Below are 25,000 nucleotides of genomic sequence, written 5' to 3' on the forward strand. Positions count from 1 at the left end.
TCTCTCTCTCTCTCTCTCTCTCTCTCTCTCTCTCTCTCTCTCTCTCTCTCTCACTCACCTGTTCTGTAATTGTGGTTTCCCTGAGTAGTTTCTCCATCCTGCCTCAGGTGTGTGTGTGTGTGTGTCTGTGTGTTTTCATGTGTCTGCGTTTTTCTCAGGTAAGGTCCCACCCACAATTTGACATCACACACACACACACACACACACACACACACACACACACACACTGTTATCTGATCATATGACACAGGGTTTATCTACAGATAAAATAAGTTTGAACTCATAAAATAAACAAATTACGGCCCACGCAGCTCTGAGGACAGACGTCTAAAAGCAGAAATATAAACACACACCAGTCAAACTTTTGGATAGAGTTTTTAATTCACTGATTTTATCATTATTTCCTACAGAGCAGATTACAGTTTTTCTCAATTGCCAAGCACATTTCCTGAAACCATGCATCCATTTCTCCAAACTGTAAACACACACAACCCAATTCACACACTACATTCACAAAACCTCTGACTCTTCCTGCAAAACCACACTATTGCCTCAAAACAGTCCACGCAGTGCTCCACACCAAACAACGTTGTCAAATCAGGCCTCGAGTCAATCACAATGATAAACAGCACTGAACAGTCATTACACACAACACTGAAAAAAGAAAAACACAGTGATCAGATCATGAAGCTGTAGAAACAATCGCTATTGTCCACAAAGGAAAATGCAGTTTCAAAACAGAACTCTTGTTTAACAAAAATTAGTAAATTATGTACTGTGTAAAATATATATATATATATTTATATGTGAAGAAATACATTATAACAGAAGTGCATACAGTATGTACTCTAGTGCAGCATTATGTTGATGTGCTGGGTCAGACCACAGGACTTCATCTACATCACAGGCCACATTCTTGCCAGACAGCATGGGAAATAACTCCTAGTATGCCAGGTACGTCCACCCCTATGTCATTACAGGAAAGTTCCATGGCCTGCAAGAGATTTTCCCTGGTTGCTGGTCATACCCCTTCCAACACCATGAAGAGAAGAACTCCTCTGTTGGGTTGAGGAAAGGGGAGAATGGTGGAAGATAAACATTTAGGAAATCTTGATTGATATTGAACCACTGTCTGACCTGGACAGGACGGTGAAAACTCACATTGTCCCACACAGTGACATGGACAGGATGGTCCTGACTGTTCATGACCCTGCTGCTCAGACCCTAACACAATATCTCAAGATCAAGCCAAGAGATGTTGAAAGCTGTATGGCCCCGATGTGGGATGATGGTGGAGAACCCCATGATTACTGATGGAAGCACATAACGTGACCACGCTGGCCAGGGACTGCAACAATGCCTCGTTGGCCAATCACGTTCCTGCCTCTCCTCCTTTTGGTGAGATTGAACCCAGCTTCATCCATATAAATATATTCATGTGGATGGTCTGAGGAATCCAGCTGAAACATTCTCTGCTGTATTTCACACAGTATGATCACACTTGTCTTTGAGGGACCATGTCAACAATGAGGGTCTCTTGGTGTGGGTTCCACATAGATGTCCTCCCCGCGATGTGGCAGTCTTGTGATTCTACAAAAGAACATGGCATTACAGAATATTGCATGCAGCACTAAGACTACAAATCTTTTAGGAAAATCATGTACTGAAACACCTTTTTACAGATCTGTACTGAGTCAAACTGTAAACTGTAAACGTAAACATACACAACATGAATAAAGCAGTTACCTGTTCTCCTCACTGAATGTTTGGATTATGGTGGACACTGTGAATCTACTCAGTATGGACTGAACTCAAAGTCCTGCTTCCCTCAAAGTCAATCCATGGACAAGAACGTGGTCAATGATGGTTGTCCGTATTTCATCTGAGATTATCATTCTTCGTCTTGTCCCTCCTCTTCTTCCACCTCTTCCCCTTACTCTGCCTCTATCCACAGTGAAACCTCTACGACTGGGACCCTTGTACTGGCTTATATTGGTTTCTTCACATCATTGGTCACATGTGTGATCAGTTCAGAGTGGCTGTGTTTAAGTTGTGACACCGGTGCTTTATTTGAGTTTCACTTTTGCTACCGGTGCTTACCATTATACAACCCACGTTTATCAGAGTGCACAATGTGTTTTAGTGGGTGAAAATACATTTGCAAATTGTGTTAATAGGTGAAAAGCAATTGAGAAAAACTGTAATAATGAACCACTGATAGAACATTATGTAATACACAAGAATGTATAAAGCAAAACAGAATATTTTTTAAACTGTAGATGCTTCAAAGCCTCCACCTTCTGCTTTGATGCCACTTTTGCTGGCTCTGTGTTTTCTGACTCGGCTTCATGAGGTCATCACCTGGAGCAGTTTTCCCACAGCCCTGAAGGAGCACTCACTGGCTGCTCGTCCTTCTTAGCGCTCTCAATCTCGCCATGGACCTTGGCCGCTGGGCTCAGTCGAGTGATTGTTGAGGCCAGATCCTCTGTCCCATCAGCCCAAGTCTCTCCTTCTTAAAGGCACCATTCACAATCCATAACCCCTGTGTATAAAGCTCTGAGTATGTCTCCTCTCCATGTGCTGCTCTGCAGTGTGTTTGCTCTGGAAACCGCTCTAATGTGTTTACGAAGCCCCAGTGTCTGTAAATGGGTAAAAAAACAAAGTGTCTGGGTCCGGTGCTAGTCTTTCTCTCTCTCTGCTCACGGCAGAGAAACGCCATCTGGAGGTTTTTAGACAACGGAGAGACTCCAAACGCTGAAAAGCACCAACCGAGATGAGGATGTTGCTCTATTCCTGCTCCATAGGGGGGTCACACTGACTTATTTCTGCTGTTACAGTTACATTACTTAAGGTGGAACTGACTCTAAATTCAGAAGAGCGCTAACTGCATGAAAGTAAACACAGAGGGAAACACAGTACAACAGGAAAACTGGGCACTTTGTAATTTCTGAAAATATACTGCATCACATTCAAAAAGAATTTAAAATAAAATAAAAACTTAGCTAATATTTTAAGGGTCACTTGTTAAATAATAAAAAAATGAAATTAAATCATAATATTTTGGGATACAAGTAATAACTTTTTAGAGATTAAAATGTAATATTTTGAGAATAAAGTCACTGGGCCAGACTCCAACAGTAAAATGCAGGGAATAATGTTCTCTTTGAGATTCTGTAGTTATCAGGCGAGTCAAGGAGGGCACAGCATTGAACACGCCGTCATTTACCAACACCCAGTTTTACTGCACGAAACACCATTGTCCCAAAAGAGCTTTTGTCTCGTCCTGAGTGTTATTTTCATCAGCCCTGGGACGACAGGACGGCATTAGTCTGGGCCCTGGACTGGAGGTGGGCTTGGGGTCATTGTCCTGCTGAAAACAAATGATGCTCTCACTCAGCGCAGATCAGATGGGAGGGCAGGTCACTGCATAGTGCTGAGTGCCTGATTAAATGTGCCTTGAAATTTTAATAAATTGCTTCACTGTGGGAACCACACATGGAGAAACCTTCCACTCACCTTTTCTATGCCTCACAAAGACAAACTGGGTGGAACCAAACAGCTCACATTTCAACTCATCAGAACCAGGGTTTGTTTCTTGGCCTGAGGAAGTCTCTTCTTTGTTTTGTTATTCCACAGCAGTGGCTTCTTTTCAGAAATAAGATTCACAGTGTCCTCTAAAGGAACTGGGCTCTAATGCTAATAATAACATTATAATAATAATAATGTTTATTTAATGCCTTTCTCATCCAAGTTCACTTCTACATAATTCCATATGTATTCCATCATGTCTATTCTGATGTATTCAATAATACAAATAGGGAGCGTCCAAACTTTTGAGCTGTAATGTAAAATATAAAATGTTTTCGACTTTTCAGCTGTGTTAAAGTGACAGTGTTTTAATGTAATAATGTGGTAAGGTGTTAATGTAATAATCTGATCATGTGTTAATGCGTGGAACGATGACAGTGTATACGATGTGAAGAGAAGACCAGTGTCCTGTGAATGAAGTGTATGTGACGGGTGATGAGAGGTTTAGATACATTGGGTCTTAAGCATTTAGAGAGTTAATAAATAAGAAGAGTGTTTTATATAACGTAGTTTGCAGTGTGTAGTATGCAGTGTGTAGTGTGCAGTATGCAGTGTGTAGTGTGGTGTATGCAGTGTGTAGTGTGCAGTATACAGTGTGCAGTATGCAGTGTGTAGTGTGGTGTATGCAGTGTGTAGTATACAGTGTGTAGTGTGCAGTATGCAGTGTGTAGTGTGGTGTATGCAGTGTGTAGTGTGGTGTGTGTAGTGTGTAGTGTGCAGTATACAGTGTGCAGTATGCAGAGTGTAGTTTGGTGTATGCAGTGTGTAGTATGCAGTGTGTAGTGTGCAGTATGCAGTGTGTAGTATGGTGTATGCTGTGTGTAGTGTGCAGTATGCAGTGTGCGGTGTGTAGTGTGGTGTATGTAGTGTGCAGTATGCAGTGTGCGATGTATAGTGTGCAGTATGCAGTGTGTAGTGTGCAGTATTCAGTGTGTAGTATGCAGTGTGCAGTACTCAGTGTGGTGTATGCAGTGTGTAGTGTGCCGTATGCAGTGTGAACTATGCTGTGTACAGTGTGTAGTGTGCAGTATTCAGTATGTAGTGTGTAGTGTGCAGTGTAAAGTGTGTAGTGAGCAGTATGCACTGTATAGTGTGCAGTATTCAGTATGTAGTGTGTAGTGTGTAGTGTGCAGTATGCACTGTGTAGTGTGCAGTGTGTAGTGTGCAGTATGCAGTGTGTAGTGTGTAGTGTTCTTCAGTGCTCAGGACCTCCACAGAGTGGTGGATTGTTCTCTGCACTGCAGTGACACTAATGTGGTGATGGTGGTGTGTTATGCTGGCATGAGTGGATCAGACACGTACACTCACACACTCCCCCACTCACTCTCACACTGCCCCAATCACTCAGGACCCCAGACCCCGACACCCCGCAGCTGTGTGAGCGACACCACTGTGCCATCCCTGTTTGAAGTCCTAAAGTGTGTAAATTAAAGTGTAAAATCATTCTAATAAAACTGGAATTAGACAGAGTTTAGTTCTTTTCTAAAACTAAAGTAGTGGAGGACCATTTCTCTGGGAGGGTGTAACAGGTATCTGTGCTGCAGAGCAGTCAGAGTTAAAGATGCATGAGGAGAGTAGAGTTACTCAGATTTGAACAGAGGATGAAAGTCCATAATCTAAACAGTAACCTGAGCACCAGGCGCTTTCTGTTTCTGAGCTCTGGTTCCTCCACCTCCACCCACCAGTGTTTAAGGGTGGTGTTTATAGGCTGGAAGTTCAATGCCACATCACAGCACAGATAACACACCTGGACGGCAGTTAGCGGTCACTGAGCTTTTTCTGGAGGAGGAAGAGCAAAGTCCACTGGGTCTGAATGGATCCATGATACTGTTATCTTCTTCTGATTGGCTGAGGAAAGGTCACATGGTTAGGAGATCTTCTCTGCTCAACTTGAACATTTTCAATTTATTCCACGAAGAAAGTCAGTGTTCCATGTCGGAAAGAGAAGTGAGACTGGAATCATTTTCGCCCCCGTGTTTTCTGATTTAACTCACAGAAAACTGACTGGGGGGGTCCTATTTCACACTGTGACTGTTGGGAGGTTCCAGACTGACACAGTAATGTGAACATGCTCTGAACGTCCTTTAACATCCTTTTCACAGCACATTAGTGTCTTGTCAGTAACAGGAACAAAGGTAAAAACTTATTTAGCACGAAATCACATTTCTCCTAAAGCCTAGAGGACAGCGGCTGCTCTCTGTTGGACAATGCTCCTCTGGGTGTAGATTACCTGTATGGAATTACTGTTTACTTTGCTGAGAGACGGATTTCCAAACCTGTAGGTCAGGTTTTAAACAGACATTCACACAGTGAAATATATCTGTCAGTGCTTTCTCACTGCAGGGTCCTGGTCCTGGAAGCGGGTCATTGTTTAGTCGCTGCTCTCTCGTGGTTACAGCAGCTTTCACATTAGTTTTTATCCGACTCTCAGCAGCAGCTCGTAACATTCCCCCGAGGGGTTTCTGAAGAGGGTCAGATGCTCTTTAGATAGGAGGCTGAGGAAAATCTCAGAACGTGCATAACATGGGCATGGCGCCATGTTCAGTCCAAACAACAACACGCCAATACACAATGAGTAAACATAAAACGCCACCGGCTCCATTTTGCGGAGAAGCTGTGCTAGTGGAAAAGTTACCAGCTAAAAGTGAGTCAAAAGTCACAAGACACCGTTTAATTTCATCAATAAAAGGGAAAATGACATATGGCATTTTACCCATGACTGATCAGTGATCAGCACAATGTCAGGGTGCTTCTTAGGGGGCGTTTTCCTGAACATGGGAAATTACATGGTGGTGTCCCACAGGGGCATGTCCTGGGCCCACTTTTATTCTGAGTTGTATTCTAATTTCAGGATTAATCGTGTGTTCACAATGCCAATTGTGTGTGCAGATGATTCCATAACTGTGACGTGTGGTGTAAAGAGTGGATAGCATTGCTAAACTGGCCACTGCTGAAGTTATGTGCTGTATGTGGTACTGGGAATGTTCTAGCTAACTCTTCAGTGCTCAGTTTGTCTAGAGAGAAAATCAATAGCAAAACCAGCAGGGGATTATGGACCCAGGCCTTAGAAAGAGCATGTAGGGGTCCTGGTGGTCCCAAAGCAGGGGCATCGTTATGCCAATTTTACTGTTTTATATCTAAACATTAGTTTGTCTAAATTTAAGCAGAGCTTAAAGTCTGTGTGGTTAAAGTCATCAAACCAGTTCTAAAGCAGGTATGGGTGTGGCAGGGTGGCTCATCAGAGGCACTTCAGGATTGTTTTAGCACCACAGACTGGAATGTGTTTAAAGTGGCTGCTACATACAACAACTCCACAGATATTCAGGAGTACACAGAAACCGTCTCTGCTTACATCACGAAGTGTGTTAATGATGTAACTGTCCTCAAGACCATCCCCATTCATGCCAATCAGAAGCCATGGCTGACAGGTGAGGTCCAAAAGCTGCTGAAGGTTAGAAATGCTGCCTCCCAAGCTGGAGACCAGGCAGGCCTGAAGACAGCTAGGGCCAACCTGTCCCGTGGCATCAGAAAGGCAAAAAGGCAGCACTCCAAGAGGATGTCCCAACGCTTTAGCGAGAGCAGACACTCGGAGCCTGTGGCATGGAATTCAGTCCATTACGGATTACAAACCCCCGCCACATACATGTGAAAGCACCTCCTCTCTGCTGAACAACCTGAATGGGTTCTTTGTTCGGTTTGAGGCACTAAACCACACCCTGGCACATAAATCCACCCCCCCTCCTGGAGACCAGGTGCTCACACTGTCCTCAGACAAGGTGAGGAGTGTATTCAGCATGATCAATGCTCGGAAAGTTCCTGGACCTGACAACATACCTGGTCGTGTGCTGAAGGCCTGCGCTGGCGAACAGATGTATTCTGACATCTTCAACACCTCACTGAGTCAGGCTGTGGTCTCTTCAAAGCCACCGCTATAATCCCTGTCCCAAAGAAGTCATCACCCTCCTGTTTCAACGACTACCGCCCAGTTGCACTTACCTCCATCCTCATGAAGTGCTTTGAGTGGCTAGTCATGCAACACATCAGGTCCCCCCCCCCTCATTGAACCCCTACCAGTTTGCATATCGATCAAATCGTTCGACTGATGATGCTGTCTCCACTGCTCTCCATTCAGCCCTTACTCATCTGGACAAGAAAAACACTTATGTCAGAATGCTTTTTATTGATTTCAGTTCTGCATTCAACACAATCATCCTCCAACAGCTCATTCAGAAACTGGACAGACTGGGACTGAACACATCACTGTGCAACTGGTTGCTTGACTTCCTGACTAGGAGACCACAGACAGTACGGGTTGGCAGTAACTCGTCTAGCACCATCACTCTGAACACAGGGGCTCCCCAAGGATGTGAGCTGAGCCCCCTTCTGTTCACTCTGATAACCCATGACTGCTCCCCCCATCACACACCTCCAACCTCTTCATCAAGTTTGCGGATGACACAACTGTGGTAGGCCTCATCAACAACAATGAGTCACATTACAGGAGCGAGGTGAGCCGGCTGGCCTCTTGGTAAAAACACAACAATCTCTCTCTGAACACTGAGAAGACCAAGGAGATTGTTGTGAACTTCAGGAGAACTCGCACACAACATGCCCCTCTATCCATCAACGGGGCTGCTGAGGGTGAGCAGCACCAAGTTCCTGGGTGTGCACGTCACAAAGGACCTCTCCTGGACCATCAATACAGCATCACTGGCCAAGAAGGCTCACCAACGGCTCTACTTTCTCCGCAAGCTAAGAAGTGCAAGAGCTCCCACCCCCATCATGATCACCTTCTACAGTGGGGCCATCGAGAGTATCCTGACTAGCTGTTTCACTGCGTGGTACGGGGCCTGCACAGCATCCTGCCGCAGAACCCTCCAGCGTATTGTGAGAACAGCTGAGAAGATCATTGGTACCTCTCTCTCCTGCCTTCAGGACTTATACAGCTCCCGCCTCCTACGAAAAAGCCCTCTGCTTGGCAGGTGATCCCACCTACCCGCTACACAGCTTCTTCAGCCTGCTGCCATCAGGGCGGAGACTGAGTGCCTCAGGCAGGCACTCAATCACTTTAACCAGCCTCCAGGTTTTATATCCCTGTATTTGCACTACTGTTGACACTGGTCCTGTTTATATTGGTACTGCCACTTAAGCTCCTCATCAGACCTAACTGTGACTTCTTCAGTAGAACCGGTATGCACTTGTTCACTTTATTTAGTTGTTATACGTTTATCTTGCACTATTGTTTACTCTGCCTTGTACATCCAGTATCCTACCTCTTCCTATTACGACTATTTTGCACTATTGCTTACTCTGCCCTGTATATCCATCCAATGCCTTGACTCTTGACTTGAGCTTTTACTCTGAAAAAGATCTAATGCTATGAACCAGCCACGTCAGGCTCTAGGTCTCGTTACACAATTATGGTTTACACTCTTAAAACGCTGCTGCAGTTTAAAATAAAATGTGTTTATTGGTCTAAACTGTACATGAAGCAGGAGTAATCAATTCTGAACTGTTTCTTCACTAGAACTGCTAACGTCGCTCTGAGTGTGAATCATGAATATGAAACGTTGAGTATTTACGACTCTGAATCCTATAGTGTGTGAGGTCACAGATTCTCAAGTGTGAAACCACACATCTAGGTCAGACTTGAAAGACTGTCAACCAATCAGAGCTGAGCTGGATTATGGTCTCACTGCCACCAACTCTGATATTACATCTAACTCACGAGAAACTCCCATCTGTTCTCGCGATGTAGCAGTTCACAAGAATCTCGCGTGAGGTTTGGAGGAGTAGAGGTGAAAGTGTGTCATGTTTATTCAGGGTGGAGTGAGTATTGTGAGGATTTTGATGACTAACAAAGGTCAAATTGTTTCAGGTTCACTTAGCGACACTAACAGTTCCACCCTGCTCCTAATCTTCTTTATGGAGGGAACAGACACTCAACAAAACCAGGTCAACTGGGTGAACACATCAGCAAGCAATAAACAATAGTTAATAGTCAACTTTGAGCAGGTCATTGACAACGACAAGAAAGGCCTACAGTGGTCTAAAGTAAACACGTCGTTTAAACATAATCTGAGACACTCCTCCCTCGTTGGTCCACCTTGTAGATGTAAAGTCAGAGACAGTAGCTCATCTGTCGCTGCACAGTGTGTGTCACTCGTCCTCTAGTCCTTCATCAGTGACACAGGACGCTGTCGGCTGGATGTTTTTGGTCGGTGGACTGTTCTCAGTCCAGACACTGAGGGGTTTAAAAACTCCAGAAGCACTGCTGTGTCTGATCCACTCTACACCAGCACAACACACACTAACACACAAGATGTTTGACTTTTAATCCCTATTAGGGTTTGGTTTCTGCCCGGTGTTCTGTTCAGGATCTAGCAGATATGCCATGATACTTTGCTGTACACTAAGAATACAGAATGTAATACAATACTGTGTTATTTTATACAGTATAATGTGCAATGCTTCATGTGCATCAGGTACATTTAGTTGTAAATATTCTTCATGGTTTCTGATATTCCTTATATTTTATTATATTATTATTCTATTATATTTGTTTATAGTCTGACGTCACAGTGGAGCAGCAGGTGGTGTCTCTGTCACAGCTCCAGGGTCCTCCAGAGTCCCACTCCGGGTGACTGTCTGTGAGGAGTGTGGTGTGTTCTCCCTGTGTCTGCGTGGGTTTCCTCCGGGTGACTGTCTGTGAGGAGTGTGGTGTGTTCTCCCTGTGTCTACATGGGTTTCCTCCAGGTTACTGTCTGTGAGGAATGTGGTGTGTTCTCCCTGTGTCTGCATGGGTTTCCTCCAGGTGACTGTCTGTGAGGAATGTGGTGTGTTCTCCCTGTGTCTGTGTGGGTTTCCTCCGGGTGACTGTCTGTGAGGAATGTGGTGTGTTCTCCCTGTGTCTGCATGGGTTTCCTCCAGGTGACTGTCTGTGAGGAGTGTGGTGTGTTCTCTCTGTGTCTGCGTGGGTTTCCTCCGGGTGATTGTCTGTGAGGAGTGTGGTGTGTTCTCCCTGTGTCTGTGTGAGTTTCCTCCGGGTGCTCCGAGTTCCTCCCAAAAACACGTGTTGGTAGGTGGATTGGAGACTCAAAAGTGTCCGTAGGTGTGAGTGTGTGAGTGAATGTGTGAGTGTGTGGCACCCTGTGAAGGACAGGCGCCCCCTCCAGGGTGTGTTCCTGCCTTGCGGCCAGTGATTCTGGGTAGGCTCCGGACCCACCGCCGCCCTGAACTGGATAAGGGTTACAGATAATGAAGGTCCTCAGAAGTCTGTGTGGTGATAGCACTGGTGAAATTTAAACACTGCTGTTCATTCATTCATTATTTTGTGTGTTAATCATGTGAACTCAGGACACACACACACACACACACACACACACACGGGTGGTGTGTAAACCTGACTCTACCCTGGTGTCAGATGCTGTGAGAGCACTGCTTCACATTCACTTCCGGGAATGAGGTCAGTCAGAATCAGAGTGAGTATTTATCTCCAAAGAAATCCGATCCAAAACTTCCCGCTGGTATCAGCCCTATACCATACCGGATCAGCACCAGACACAGCTGCTTCTGTAGGGTGTAGGGAGTAGAGAGCTAGGGAGCACACAGGGGATTTGGGCAGATACTTGAAAATCTTTATTTTAATTATAACTGACCTAAACAAGCAGGAAATGAGCCTGGTTTTGTTGTGATTATTGTTGTGAAGAGATGAGTGTCTTCAGGACGGTTTTTAGAACCAAGATGAAGTTCTTTATGGCCTGAGGGTTATCCGGCTGCTGTTTGATTGACACCTGCATGGTGTGAGTGTTCCCCAGTGCCCCCTGGAGGTTCTCGTCTCCCTCTGGCACCTCCTGGAGGGTCTCAGTTTTCTCTGGCACATTCTGAATGTTCTCTGTGCTCTCTGGCACCCCTTGGAGGTTCTTTTCTTTATCTGGTGGCCCCTGGAGGAGCTCAGCGAGGATCAAAGTCCCAAGCGACCTGCTGTACATAAAGGCCTTCCATGGCATGGCTTCGGCTCGGCTAAACGCCAGCGTCTGGATCTTGACGAGCTGAAACACGGCTTGCAGGGTCTCAGGGGGCTGAGTGGGTCGAGGGAATTCAAGAACCTCTAGATGGACAACATCCAGCTCCAGCCACAGCCTCTCAAACGCCTCGTGGGACAGAGGGGCTCCTGTGCTCAGACTCGGCTCCTCTGGTTCCATGGCAGCGATGGAGGACACCTCTTCAATGTCTCCTAAAAACATGGACAGAGGAATTTTACTTCTTTAAACCTGAGGTTTATTCTTTCACAAACAAGAATAAAATGTGCACAAATTTTGAAAACCATGACATGTGTTACCCTAAACCAGTGTTACCCAATTACACAGGACTAATCCTGCTTTAAACCCAGTTAAACTGGACTAACTCTGCTCTAAACCCGGTTAAACAGGACTAACTCTGCTCTAAACCCGGTTAAACAGGACTAACTCTGTTCTAAACCCTGTTAAACAGGACTAACTCTGGTCTAAACCCGGTTAAACAGGACTACCTCTGGTCTAAACCCAGTTAAACAGGACTAACTCTGGTCTAAACCCGGTTAAACAGGACTAACTCTGGTCTAAACCCGGTTAAACCGGACTAACTCTGGTCTAAACCCGGTTAAACCGGACTAACTCTGGTCTAAACCCAGTTAAACATGACTAACTCTGGTCTAAACCCAGTTAAACAGGACTAACTCTGGTCTAAACCCGGTAAAACCGGACTAACTCTGGTCTAAACCCGGTTAAACCGGACTAACTCTGGTCTAAACCCGGTTAAACCGGACTAACTCTGGTCTAAACCCAGTTAAACATGACTAACTCTGGTCTAAACCCAGTTAAACAGGACTAACTCTGGTCTAAACCCGGTTAAACAGGACTAACTCTGCTCTAAACCCGGTTAAACAGGACTGACTCTGGTCTAAACCCGGTTAAACAGGACTGACTCTGGTCTAAACCCGGTTAAACAGGACTGACTCTGGTCTAAACCCGGTTAAACAGGACTGACTCTGCTCTAAACCCAGTTAAACAGGACTAACTCTGCTCTAAACTCTGTTAAACAGGACTGACTCTGCTCTAAACCCTGTTAAACAGGACTAACTCTGATCTAAACCCAGTTAAACAGGACTAACTCTGGTCTAAACCCAGTTAAACAGGACTAACTCTGGTCTAAACCCTGTTAAACAGGACTAACTGCTCTGTGCTGTGAAGTATGAGGGTGGAGTTTGATGTGGTTTACCCGAGTGAGGAATGAAACCCCCTCTTCTCTAAAGGACAAATGTTACCTGTCCCCAGGCCCGGTTCTGCAGTGGTGAATCTGAGTTCTTCCCGGTCCAGCTGTTCTGCCGGTTTGTGGACTGGGTTCTCAATGGGACAGTTCTCCAGGGAGATCTGGGTTCCACACAGCGGGGACAGTGTGTTAAAGCTGGACGCCCACACATTCACCGGTTCCTCAGCTCGTCCCATCAAAACCGACATGGACGGGTCAGATTTAGGACCCAGCATGACTTCCCGGGTCCGGTCCACTCCACTCTGCAGGAGTCTGTAGTAGAGAACAGCTTTGTCTCTCACACAGAGGTCACTCTCCACCTCTGGATAAACAAGAAACAAACAACTAACTTAGCACATATATATTTGTGTTAATGATTTACAAATACGGAGCTGTAGAGAGCCTCTGTGGCTGCTGTGCTGGGTTCTCTGCTGGTTACTGCACTAAGCAAATTTTGAATCACAGGGTGGAGGACTCTCACGAGAAACGCTTTACGGCACAAATCTCACAAGTGTTTATCTCGCTACAAGAATACTCTAGCTCTGTGCTCCCAGTACGGACATTATACAGCAGAGGGAGCAAGGAGGAGCGCGAGAGAGAGAGAGCGAGCGAGAGAGAGAGACAACTCTCTCCAGTCCAAAGTTGGACTGACTGTAGGGTGAGCTGAAACAGACCTGAGGTCACAGGTTGGAGCAGTAAGTATTTATTGCCGTTTTCATGTGTTGCGGTGCTAGTTAGTGATAGTTTTGTTGACTAAAGTGTTATAATCAGTTTGTGAGAGTCACTGAGCAGTGAGCTTGGGTTTGCAGCTGCTAACTTTAGCCGGATTAGCTCACTTCTTCGTGTTGGATATCGATTCTGGTAATAAGCGCTTTACTATTGGCTGCTGTGGTTATAACGTCTAGTGCACCACCAGAGTTAAACTTTATGGCTGTAATAACGCTCTCCAGTGTGTATTATGAGCGATATATGGGTTTTATCATGTAGCCAACATTAATTTATTCGATTGCACACATTCCCCTGGCTCGACATCAGCTGAAGCCCTGAGAGCTGTTCGCAACCGATGTAAATATCCCTCGGTGTGTGTGTGTGTGTGTGTGCGCATCTGTGTGTACCAATGCAGTAGTGCAGGAGGCGTCCAAGCATGTCCTGAGTCTCGGCAGGACGCAAAACAAACATCTTCACCGCTGCCGTCAGGAGCTCCATCTTCACCAGAGACGACATCTCCGCTTTCACACGGTCAATAAGCACCTCCAGCACATAGGGGGCGCCACTCATACACTCTCCATAGGCACCCAGGATCCACAACATGGCCCTCTTCCCCTGAGAGACAGAGACAGAGAGGATCTAAGTGCAGAGAGAAACAAACCTTTATTTGACCCCACAGTGATGTCCAGACACAGAGCTCAGACTGTGTCCTCAACAATAACCGAGGAGAATTACTGAAACTCTCTACAGCCTCCATAGTGATTCTCAGGGAAACTGTACACACTGTTCTCCACTGGGCAGCAGCACTGTGGACTACACTGAAACACACTCAGAGCCAGAACGTATGAACGTCTCCTCTCAGATCACTGCCCGGTCACACTGTGTAACGATCTGAAAAAGAACGAAGAGCAAAGACCCATCAGGAGCTAAGAGAACAATCTTTCTGAATTAGCCAAAAAATAAGAAAATAAACTTTATAAAAGATACATTTCTTGACACATGACAACAAAGTTAATACAGCTACTCAAAACCTGAATCTTCTTACATTCACCATCATCTCAGAGCTCAGAAGAACTGGAAAAACTAACTCCAATAAAGTTAAAGGGAGGGTCTACAATTGTGGGGAAACAGAGCTCTAAGCTCTGTATCTTTTAATGTGGAGTTGTGTGTGTGAGTAAGAAGCGACTGTATCTTTTAAGGTGGAGCGGTGTGTGTGAGTACGAAGCGACTGTATCTTTTAATGTGGAGCGGTGTGTGTGAGTAAGAAGCGACTGTATCTTTTAAGGTGGAACGGTGTGTGTGAGTAAGAAGCGACTGTATCTTTTAATGTGAAACGGTGTGTGTGAGTAAGAAGCACCTGTATTTTTTATAGTGGAGCGGTGTGTGTGAGTAAGAAGCGACTGTATCTTTTAATGTGGAGCGGTGTGTGTGAGTAAGAAGCGACTGTATCTTTTAAGGTGGAACGGTGTGTGTGAGTAAGAAGCGACTGTATCTTTTAATGTGAAACGGTGTGTGTGAGTAAGAAGCACCTGTATCTTTTATAGTGGAGCGGTGTGTGTGAGTACGAAGCGACTGTATCTTTTAATGTGGAGCGGTGTGTGTGAGTAAGAAGCGACTGTATCTTTTAAGGTGGAACGGTGTGTGTGAGTAAGAAGCGACTGTATCTTTTAATGTGAAACGGTGTGTGTGAGTAAGAAGCACCTGTATTTTTTATAGTGGAGCGGTGTGTGTGAGTAAGAAGCGACTGTATCTTTTAAGGTGGAGCGGTGTGTGTGAGTAAGAAGCACCTGTATCTTTTAAGGTGGAGCGGTGTGTGTGAGTACGAAGCGACTGTATCTTTTAATGTGGAGCGGTGTGTGTGAGTAAGAAGCGACTGTATCTTTTAATGTGGAGCGGTGTGTGTGAGTAAGAAGCGACTGTATCTTTTAATGTGAAACGGTGTGTGTGAGTAAGAAGCGACTGTATCTTTTAAGGTGAAGCGGTGTTTGTGAGTAAGAAGCACCTGTATCTTTTAATGTGGAGCGGTGTGTGTGAGTAAGAAGCGACTGTATCTTTTAATGTGGAGCGGTGTGTGTGAGTAAGAAGCAACTGTATCTTTTAAGGTGGAGCGGTGTGTGTGAGTAAGAAGCACCTGTATCTTTTAATGTGAAATGGTGTGTGTGAGTAAGAAGCGACTATCTTTTAAGGTGAAGCGGTGTGTGTGAGTAAGAAGCACCTGTATCTTTTAATGTGGAGCGGTGTGTGTGAGTAAGAAGCGACTGTATCTTTTAATGTGGAGCGGTGTGTGTGAGTAAGAAGCGACTGTATCTTTTAATGTGGAGCGGTGTGTGTGAGTAAGAAGCGACTGTATCTTTTAAGGTGAAGCGGTGTGTGTGAGTAAGAAGCGACTGTATCTTTTAAGGTGAAGCGGTGTGTGTGAGTAAGAAGCGACTGTATCTTTTAATGTGGAGCGGTGTGTGTGAGTAAGAAGCGACTGTATCTTTTAAGGTGGAGCGGTGTGTGTGAGTAAGAAGCACCTGTATCTTTTAATGTGGAGCGGTGTGTGTGAGTAAGAAGCGACTGTATCTTTTAAGGTGGAGCGTTGTGTGTGAGTAAGAAGAGACTGTATCTTTTAAGGTGGAACGGTGTGTGTGAGTAAGAAGAGACTATCTTTTAAGGTGGAACAGTGTGTGTGAGTAAGAAGCACCTGTATCTTTTAATGTGGAGCGGTGTGTGTGAGTAAGAAGCACCTGTATCTTTTAAGGTGGAGCGGTGTGAGTAAGAAGCACCTGTATTTTTTATAGTGGAGCGGTGTGTGTGAGTAAGAAGCGACTGTATCTTTTAAGGTGGAGCGGTGTGTGTGAGTAAGAAGCGACTGTATCTTTTAAGGTGGAACAGTGTGTGTGAGTAAGAAGCGACTGTATCTTTTAAGGTGGAGCGGTGTGTGTGAGTAAGAAGCGACTGTATCTTTTAATGTGGAGCGGTGTGTGTGAGTAAGAAGCGACTGTATCTTTTAATGTGGAGCGGTGTGTGAGTAAGAAGCGACTGTATCTTTTAAGGTGGAGCGATGTGTGTGAGTAAGAAGCGACTGTATCTTTTAAGGTGGAGCGGTGTGTGTGAGTAAGAAGAGACTGTATCTTTTAAGGTGGAACGGTGTGTGTGAGTAAGAAGAGACTGTATCTTTTAAGGTGGAACGGTGTGTGTGAGTAAGAAGAGACTATCTTTTAAGGTGGAACGGTGTGTGTGAGTAAGAAGCACCTGTATCTTTTAATGTGGAGCGGTGTGTGTGAGTAAGAAGCGACTGTATCTTTTAATGTGAAACGGTGTGTGTGAGTAAGAAGCGACTATCTTTTAAGGTGAAGCGGTGTTTGTGAGTAAGAAGCACCTGTATCTTTTAATGTGGAGCGGTGTGTGTGAGTAAGAAGCGACTGTATCTTTTAATGTGAAATGGTGTGTGTGAGTAAGAAGCGACTATCTTTTAAGGTGAAGCGGTGTGTGTGAGTAAGAAGCACCTGTATCTTTTAATGTGGAGCGGTGTGTGTGAGTAAGAAGCGACTGTATCTTTTAATGTGGAGCGGTGTGTGTGAGTAAGAAGCGACTGTATCTTTTAATGTGGAGCGGTGTGTGTGAGTAAGAAGCGACTGTATCTTTTAAGGTGAAGCGGTGTGTGTGAGTAAGAAGCGACTGTATCTTTTAAGGTGAAGCGGTGTGTGTGAGTAAGAAGCGACTGTATCTTTTAATGTGGAGCGGTGTGTGTGAGTAAGAAGCGACTGTATCTTTTAATGTGAAATGGTGTGTGTGAGTAAGAAGCGACTATCTTTTAAGGTGAAGCGGTGTGTGTGAGTAAGAAGCACCTGTATCTTTTAATGTGGAGCGGTGTGTGTGAGTAAGAAGCGACTGTATCTTTTAATGTGGAGCGGTGTGTGTGAGTAAGAAGCGACTGTATCTTTTAATGTGGAGCGGTGTGTGTGAGTAAGAAGCGACTGTATCTTTTAAGGTGAAGCGGTGTGTGTGAGTAAGAAGCGACTGTATCTTTTAAGGTGAAGCGGTGTGTGTGAGTAAGAAGCGACTGTATCTTTTAATGTGGAGCGGTGTGTGTGAGTAAGAAGCGACTGTATCTTTTAAGGTGGAGCGGTGTGTGTGAGTAAGAAGCACCTGTATCTTTTAATGTGGAGCGGTGTGTGTGAGTAAGAAGCGACTGTATCTTTTAAGGTGGAGCGTTGTGTGTGAGTAAGAAGAGACTGTATCTTTTAAGGTGGAACGGTGTGTGTGAGTAAGAAGAGACTATCTTTTAAGGTGGAACAGTGTGTGTGAGTAAGAAGCACCTGTATCTTTTAATGTGGAGCGGTGTGTGTGAGTAAGAAGCACCTGTATCTTTTAAGGTGGAGCGGTGTGAGTAAGAAGCACCTGTATTTTTTATAGTGGAGCGGTGTGTGTGAGTAAGAAGCGACTGTATCTTTTAAGGTGGAGCGGTGTGTGTGAGTAAGAAGCGACTGTATCTTTTAAGGTGGAACAGTGTGTGTGAGTAAGAAGCGACTGTATCTTTTAAGGTGGAGCGGTGTGTGTGAGTAAGAAGCGACTGTATCTTTTAATGTGGAGCGGTGTGTGTGAGTAAGAAGCGACTGTATCTTTTAATGTGGAGCGGTGTGTGAGTAAGAAGCGACTGTATCTTTTAAGGTGGAGCGATGTGTGTGAGTAAGAAGCGACTGTATCTTTTAAGGTGGAGCGGTGTGTGTGAGTAAGAAGAGACTGTATCTTTTAAGGTGGAACGGTGTGTGTGAGTAAGAAGAGACTGTATCTTTTAAGGTGGAACGGTGTGTGTGAGTAAGAAGAGACTATCTTTTAAGGTGGAACGGTGTGTGTGAGTAAGAAGCACCTGTATCTTTTAATGTGGAGCGGTGTGTGTGAGTAAGAAGCACCTGTATCTTTTAAGGTGGAGCGGTGTGAGTAAGAAGCACCTGTATTTTTTATAGTGGAGCGGTGTGTGTGAGTAAGAAGCGACTGTATCTTTTAAGGTGGAGCGGTGTGTGTGAGTAAGAAGCGACTGTATCTTTTAAGGTGGAACGGTGTGTGTGAGTAAGAAGCGACTGTATCTTTTAAGGTGGAGCGGTGTGTGTGAGTAAGAAGCGACTTTATCTTTTAAGGTGAAGCGGTGTGTGTGAGTAAGAAGCGACTGTATCTTTTAAGGTGAAGCGGTGTGTGTGAGTAAGAAGCGACTGTATCTTTTAAAGTGGAGCGGTGTGTGTGAGTAAGAAGAGACTGTATCTTTTAAGGTGGAACGGTGTGTGTGAGTAAGAAGAGACTATCTTTTAAGGTGGAACGGTGTGTGTGAGTAAGAAGCACCTGTATCTTTTAATGTGGAGCGGTGTGTGTGAGTAAGAAGCACCTGTATCTTTTAAGGTGGAGCGGTGTGAGTAAGAAGCACCTGTATTTTTTATAGTGGAGCGGTGTGTGTGAGTAAGAAGCGACTGTATCTTTTAAGGTGGAGCGGTGTGTGTGAGTAAGAAGCGATTGTATCTTTTAATGTGGAGCGGTGTGTGTGAGTAAGAAGCGACTGTATCTTTTAAGGTGGAGCGGTGTGTGTGAGTAAGAAGCACCTGTATCTTTTAAACTGGAGCGGTGTGTGTGAGTAAGAAGCGACTGTATCTTTTAATGTGGAGCGGTGCGTGTGAGTAAGAAGCGACTGTATCTTTTAAGGTGAAGCGGTGTGTGTGAGTAAGAAGCGACTGTATCTTTTAAGGTGAAGCGGTGTGTGTGAGTAAGAAGCGACTGTATCTTTTAATGTGGAGCGGTGTGTGTGAGTAAGAAGCGACTGTATCTTTTAAGGTGGAGCGGTGTGTGTGAGTAAGAAGCACCTGTATCTTTTAATGTGGAGCGGTGTGTGTGAGTAAGAAGCGACTGTATCTTTTAAGGTGGAGCGTTGTGTGTGAGTAAGAAGCGACTGTATCTTTTAAGGTGGAGCGGTGTGTGTGAGTAAGAAGCGACTGTATCTTTTAAGGTGGAGCGGTGTGTGTGAGTAAGAAGCGACTGTATCTTTTAAGGTGGAGCGGTGTGTGTGAGTAAGAAGCGACTGTATCTTTTAATGTGGAGCGGTGTGTGTGAGTAAGAAGCGACTGTATCTTTTAAGGTGGAGCGGTGTGTGTGAGTAAGAAGCGACTGTATCTTTTAATGTGGAGCGATGTGTGTGAGTAAGAAGCGACTGTATCTTTTAAGATGGAGCGTTGTGTGTGAGTAAGAAGCACCTGTATCTTTTAAGGTGGAGCGGTGTGTGTGAGTAAGAAGCGACTGTATCTTTTAATGTGGAGCGGTGTGTGTGAGTAAGAAGCGACTGTATCTTTTAAGGTGGAGCGGTGTGTGTGAGTAAGAAGCACCTGTATCTTTTAAGGTGGAGCGGTGTGTGTGAGTAAGAAGCGACTGTATCTTTTAAGGTGGAGCAGTGTGTGTGAGTAAGAAGCGACTGTATCTTTTAAGGTGGAGCGGTGTGTGTGAGTAAGAAGCGACTGTATCTTTTAATGTGGAGGGGTGTGTGTGAGCATCAGAATCAGAATCAGAAATACTTTATTGATCCCAGGGGGAGATTGCAGTTATTACAGTAGCAGCCAGTTGTAAAAGAATAAACACTCTAATAAAAAAAAAAAAAAAAAAAAAAGTAAGAAGCGACTGTATCTTTTAAGGTGGAGCGATGTGTGTGAGTAAGAAGCTACTGTATCTTTTAATGTGGAGCAGTGTGTGTTAGTACGAAGCAACTGTATCTTTTAAGGTGGAGCGGTGTGTGTGAGTAAGAAGCGACTGTATCTTTGAAACTCATGTGTAACTCAAGCTGTTTAGTTTTGTAGCACTGTTGCTAATGCAGTTAGATGTCTCCCAAGTTTGGAAACATTTCCACCTTAAGTGATCTAAAATCAGTCAGTGTTACCGTCACTCCCGGCTGACTGGTCACATGCTTGATTTGAAATTGTTCGCTGTTTATTTAGTCCTTTAGACGTTTATTTACAATCTCCATTACATATTTTTTTTGGCATTGCTTATCCTAGTGTGCCGTCTTCATCGTTCCTAATCCACAGTTTCTTAACTTCATTTTTCCGTACATATTATTTCTCATTGTTTTTCTTTTTGTTTTTTTTTCTTTTCTCTTCATGGCGCCTGCCAAGGAATGAGCCCTTTCTGCGCTTGGCACGTAGCTCGAGCAGCTGAGATGCTGGATTCAGGGTCTCCTGGAGAAGCAGACGGAGCTCCAGCGGGAGAAGACGAGAGTCGAGGCAGCCCGCGACGCCTCCTACGTTGCCGTCACCACTCCGGCTCCTCTGCGGACGTTCGCGGGGGTACCCATCTACACACCTGCACCAGGATGGGAGCGCCAGCGTGGGCCTGGGAAGCCGAGGCCGTCCCCTCCTCCACCACAGCCAGTCTTCACTTCTGCCAACCGGTTTGAGGTGCTCAGCTCCTGGCCTTCACCTGCACCTGCTCCAGCTCAGAAGACTAAATAGGACGGTTCTTCTTATTATTGGAGATTCAATAGTTAGACATTTAAAATTGCCGTGCATAAGGAGTAAGGCAACTGTGTCTTGTCTCTCAGGCGCACGTTTCCTGGACCTTGCCAACGTGGACGTGGAGAACGTGTCCTGACGGCTTCCCTCAGCACTTCGGCAGTGTCAGGACTTCAGCACCGTCGTACCGCTCGGAGGAAGACGGACGCTAGGATCATCGTCTCTGGCCCCCTGCCCACCTATCGCCGAGGATGCGAGGCGTTTGGCAGGCTCTTCGGGCTCCACTCCTGGCTCCTGGATTGGTGCGACACTGTCAGTGTGGACCACGTCGACAACTGGGAGTGCTTTCGTGAGGGTCCGGCCCTGTATCTTTGGAATGGGCTTCATCCGAGCCATCTAGGATCCGTAGTTCTCTCTGAGAACATTGAGGTGGTTCTGCGCCGGAACTGACTGGTCATTCCCAGTCACATCAGTCAGGTAGGTGGAATGGATAGCAAGCAGGTAAGTAATATTAAAGTTCCTAATAGATGCCTAAAAATCAGTTTTAACAGCCTAATTAGAATTAACACCAAGACACTGCAGCGAACGCAATATTTCACCACTTCCAGCATTAAATTAGGGCTTTTAAATATACAATCTCTAACATCCAAAGCACTCACTGTCTGTTATATTATTACTGATAACTCTATGCATTATGTCTCTGCGAAACATGGGCTAAACCCAATGAATAAATTGCCATAAAAAAGTCCACTCCCCCTGGCTTCTGCTATTACAGTTGCCCACGAACATCTGGTCGTGGTGGTGGTGTAGCCACAATTTATGACCCTACCATTGACACAACACAAAAATCTATTTATGACACTAAATCCTTTGAAGTACTTACTCTTAAAGTCACTGCATCAAAAAGGCAGCACTCGTTTATGCTCATCACAATCTATCGTCCTCCTGGCCCTTATACAGAATTTCTTTGTGAATTTGCTGATTTTCTCTCAAGTGTAGTTATCGTATCAGATAAGGCCTTAATTTTTGGTGATTTCAATATTCACTTTGAGAAGGATTATGATCCACTTAAAATTGCATTTGAATCAATTTTGGATGCGCTAGGGTTCACTCAGAATGTTAATGGGCCCACTCATCAATGCAAACACACATTGGACCTAGTGTTAACACGGGGCATTGAGATAAAGAATCTATCCAGTCTCTCGCTACATGAGACCATCTCTGATCACCATCTTATCACGTATGAAATTGCGTTAAACTTTGATATTTGTCCACAACCACGCTATATTAGAAAGCGCACTATAACATCCTCAACAGTTAGTGATTTTATCAACAACCTTCCAGACCTTACCACCGTTTGTTTTCCAACTCACCCAAATGACCTTGAGCTCATTACAAACAACCTACAAACATTATTGTGTACAAACCTAGATAGTGTTGCACCAGTCAAGACCAAACAATTTAGAGAGAAAAGGCTTGCTCCATGGTAGTGACAGCACGCGTGCATTAAAACTGGCTGCTCGTAACCATGAACGTAAATGGAGACACACAAAACTAGAATGTTTCCGAATTGCATGGCAGCACAGCCTCACCCATTACAAACATGCCTCATCTAAAGCCAAATCACAGTACATCTCTTCCAAAGACAACAAAGACAACCCTAGATTCCTTTCTAGCACTGTATCAAATCTAATTGGCAACAAAAAGGAAATCAACCCCATTGTCCCCTCTGATTTCTGTAGCAATGACTTTATGAGTTTTTTTAATGATAAAATTGATTGCATTCGCCTCAAAATCCAAAATCAGTCCAAAGTCACATCGGCTTTTGTTGATGAACCCCCCGCCAGCTCTGAAGTGCACTTTGACTACTTCAATTCTGTTGATGAAGATGACTTGCTTAGTTTAATTAGCTCATCTAAATCAACTTCATGCTTACTGGATCCTGTACAAACACAATTATTTAAACAAATCTTACCTAAAGTCATTAGACCATTGCTCACAATAATAAACTTATCCCTCAACATTGGATATGTACCAAAACCTCTGAAACTAGCGGTAATCAAACCAATTATTAAAAAACCCAATCTTAACCCTCTTGTACTCGCAAACTACAGGCCAATATCAAACCTCCCTTTTATTGCTAAGATTCTAGAAAAAGTCGTGTAACAGCAGTTGTGCTCTTATCTACAAAACAATGACATTCATGACATTTTTCAGTCTGGATTTAGACCAAATCACAGCACGGAAACAGCTCTAACAAGAGAAACGAATGACTTACTCCTTTCACATGATAAGGGCTATATCTCTATTCTGGTGCTGCTTGACCTTAGTGCAGCATTTGATACCATAGATCATGTGATGCTTCTTGATAGGCTGGAAAATCTGGTAGGAATAAAAGGATCTGCCCTCTCTTGGTTCAGATCTTATTTACCTGACCGTTATCAATTTGTTTATCTGAATAATAAATCCTCTAATCATACTTTAGTTAAATATGGTGTTCCACAAGGATCAGTGCTTGGCCCTGTATTGTTCACACTCTACATGCTGCCACTGGGTCCACTAATCCGTAAGCATGGGATTCAATTCCACTGTTACGCTGATGACACACAACTGTATATATCAGCCAAACCTAATGATGCTGCTTGTCTACGTAAAATAACAGAATGTCTAACTGAAATTAAAGACTGGATGATGCAAAATTTTCTCATGTTAAATTCTGATAAAACTGAAGTCTTGTTACTAGGTACAGATCCTCAGTTACATTCACTCAGAAATGCTGCTATTAATCTTGATAATTCAACAGTAAAACACAATACCATCATCAAAAACTTAGGGGTAGCCTTTGATTCGACTCTCACATTTGATACCCACATATCCAATACAGTCTAAACTGCCTTCTTCCACCTACGCATTGTTGCCAAAATTCGGCATATTTTATTATTAAAAGATGCAGAGAAACTAGTGCATGCTTTTATAACTTCACGTCTAGACTACTGCAATGCGCTCCTGGCAGGGAGCTCGTGCAAAGCGTTACACAAGCTTCAGTTCAAAATGCAGCAGCCAGGGTGCTACCTAGAGCTAGAAAATTCGAACATATCACCCCAGTTCTCTCGTCCCTACACTGGCTACCTGTAAAATATTCTCATTGACTATAAAATACTCCTCTTAGCTTATAAATCTCTAAATGGTTTAGGCCCGCAGTATCTTACTGAACGTCTCATACCTTATCGCCCATCAGGTACACTTCGTTCACAGATGCCCATCTACTCTTAGTTCCTCGCTTTAAGAAAAACACTGCAGGAGGAAGAGCATTTTCTCACAAAGCTCCTCAACTCTGGAATAGCCTCCGGTTACTGTTCGGGGCTCAGACACACTCTCAATCTTTAAATCTAGATTAAAACCTACCTTTTCAAACAAGCTTTTGCTTAATCATTCACTCTCAGGTTACTCCTTGTCTATTGGTGTTCGGGCTGGTTTTCATATTATCACTGTTCTGTATTAACCCGGTCATATGACCATAGCTACAGCTCTTTTAGTTAGCTTTCTAGTAACCGCCAACATGCTGTCTGTCGCTGGGTTCTCTTGCCTGACCCGTGGAAGCTTTTTTCGCATGAGAAATTTGCCCGTTCTTTACAATGAACATACCTCTTTTTTTTCATTTGTTCCCTTTGTCTGGTTTTCTTTCTCCTGTCTCTCTCATGCTTTGAGATGTCCTGCTGCTCTCCAGGTGTTGCCCTGATCCAGCCCCCTGACCCTGTGTGTCCTGTACAAGATCCTGGCCTTGTCTCATCTACACTATCATGCTTGGCCATGCTGTTTTATCTCAGATTAACTCTGCTCCTACTTTTAACTTGCACAGAATCCCTGATCACCTCCTCCTTCCTCAGACTCATACATCACTAATATACTACATTCACATTACTATAACCCCTTCATCTGTCATCATTTCA

General features: G+C 44.4%; 2 protein-coding genes across 5 annotated transcripts in view; both read right to left on the bottom strand.

The window, feature by feature from the left end:
- The window catches only part of zgc:101663 (alpha-1,3-mannosyl-glycoprotein 4-beta-N-acetylglucosaminyltransferase C), a 22,565-nt gene extending 22,454 nt beyond the window's left edge, over positions 1–111 (bottom strand). Inside the window, exon 1 of the mRNA XM_066672633.1 lies at positions 59–111. The gene's annotated coding sequence lies outside the window, so the exon portion shown is untranslated. The remainder of the gene's footprint in view (positions 1–58) is intronic.
- Positions 112–7,854: 7,743 nt separating this feature from the next.
- The window catches only part of ap4b1 (adaptor related protein complex 4 subunit beta 1), a 36,780-nt gene continuing 19,634 nt past the window's right edge, over positions 7,855–25,000 (bottom strand). For all 4 annotated transcript variants that reach the window (XM_066672580.1, XM_066672578.1, XM_066672579.1 and 1 more), the window contains exons 9-11: positions 13,992–14,199; positions 12,893–13,198; positions 7,855–11,824 (exon numbers count right to left, since the gene is read on the bottom strand). In XM_066672580.1, coding sequence (XP_066528677.1) covers positions 11,283–11,824; positions 12,893–13,198; positions 13,992–14,199 — 1,056 coding nt within the window. In that variant the 3' untranslated portion in view covers positions 7,855–11,282. The remainder of the gene's footprint in view (positions 11,825–12,892; positions 13,199–13,991; positions 14,200–25,000) is intronic.

Source organism: Hoplias malabaricus, chromosome 5, assembly GCF_029633855.1.
Source record: "Hoplias malabaricus isolate fHopMal1 chromosome 5, fHopMal1.hap1, whole genome shotgun sequence".
In the NCBI taxonomy this organism is placed as follows: domain Eukaryota; kingdom Metazoa; phylum Chordata; class Actinopteri; order Characiformes; family Erythrinidae; genus Hoplias; species Hoplias malabaricus.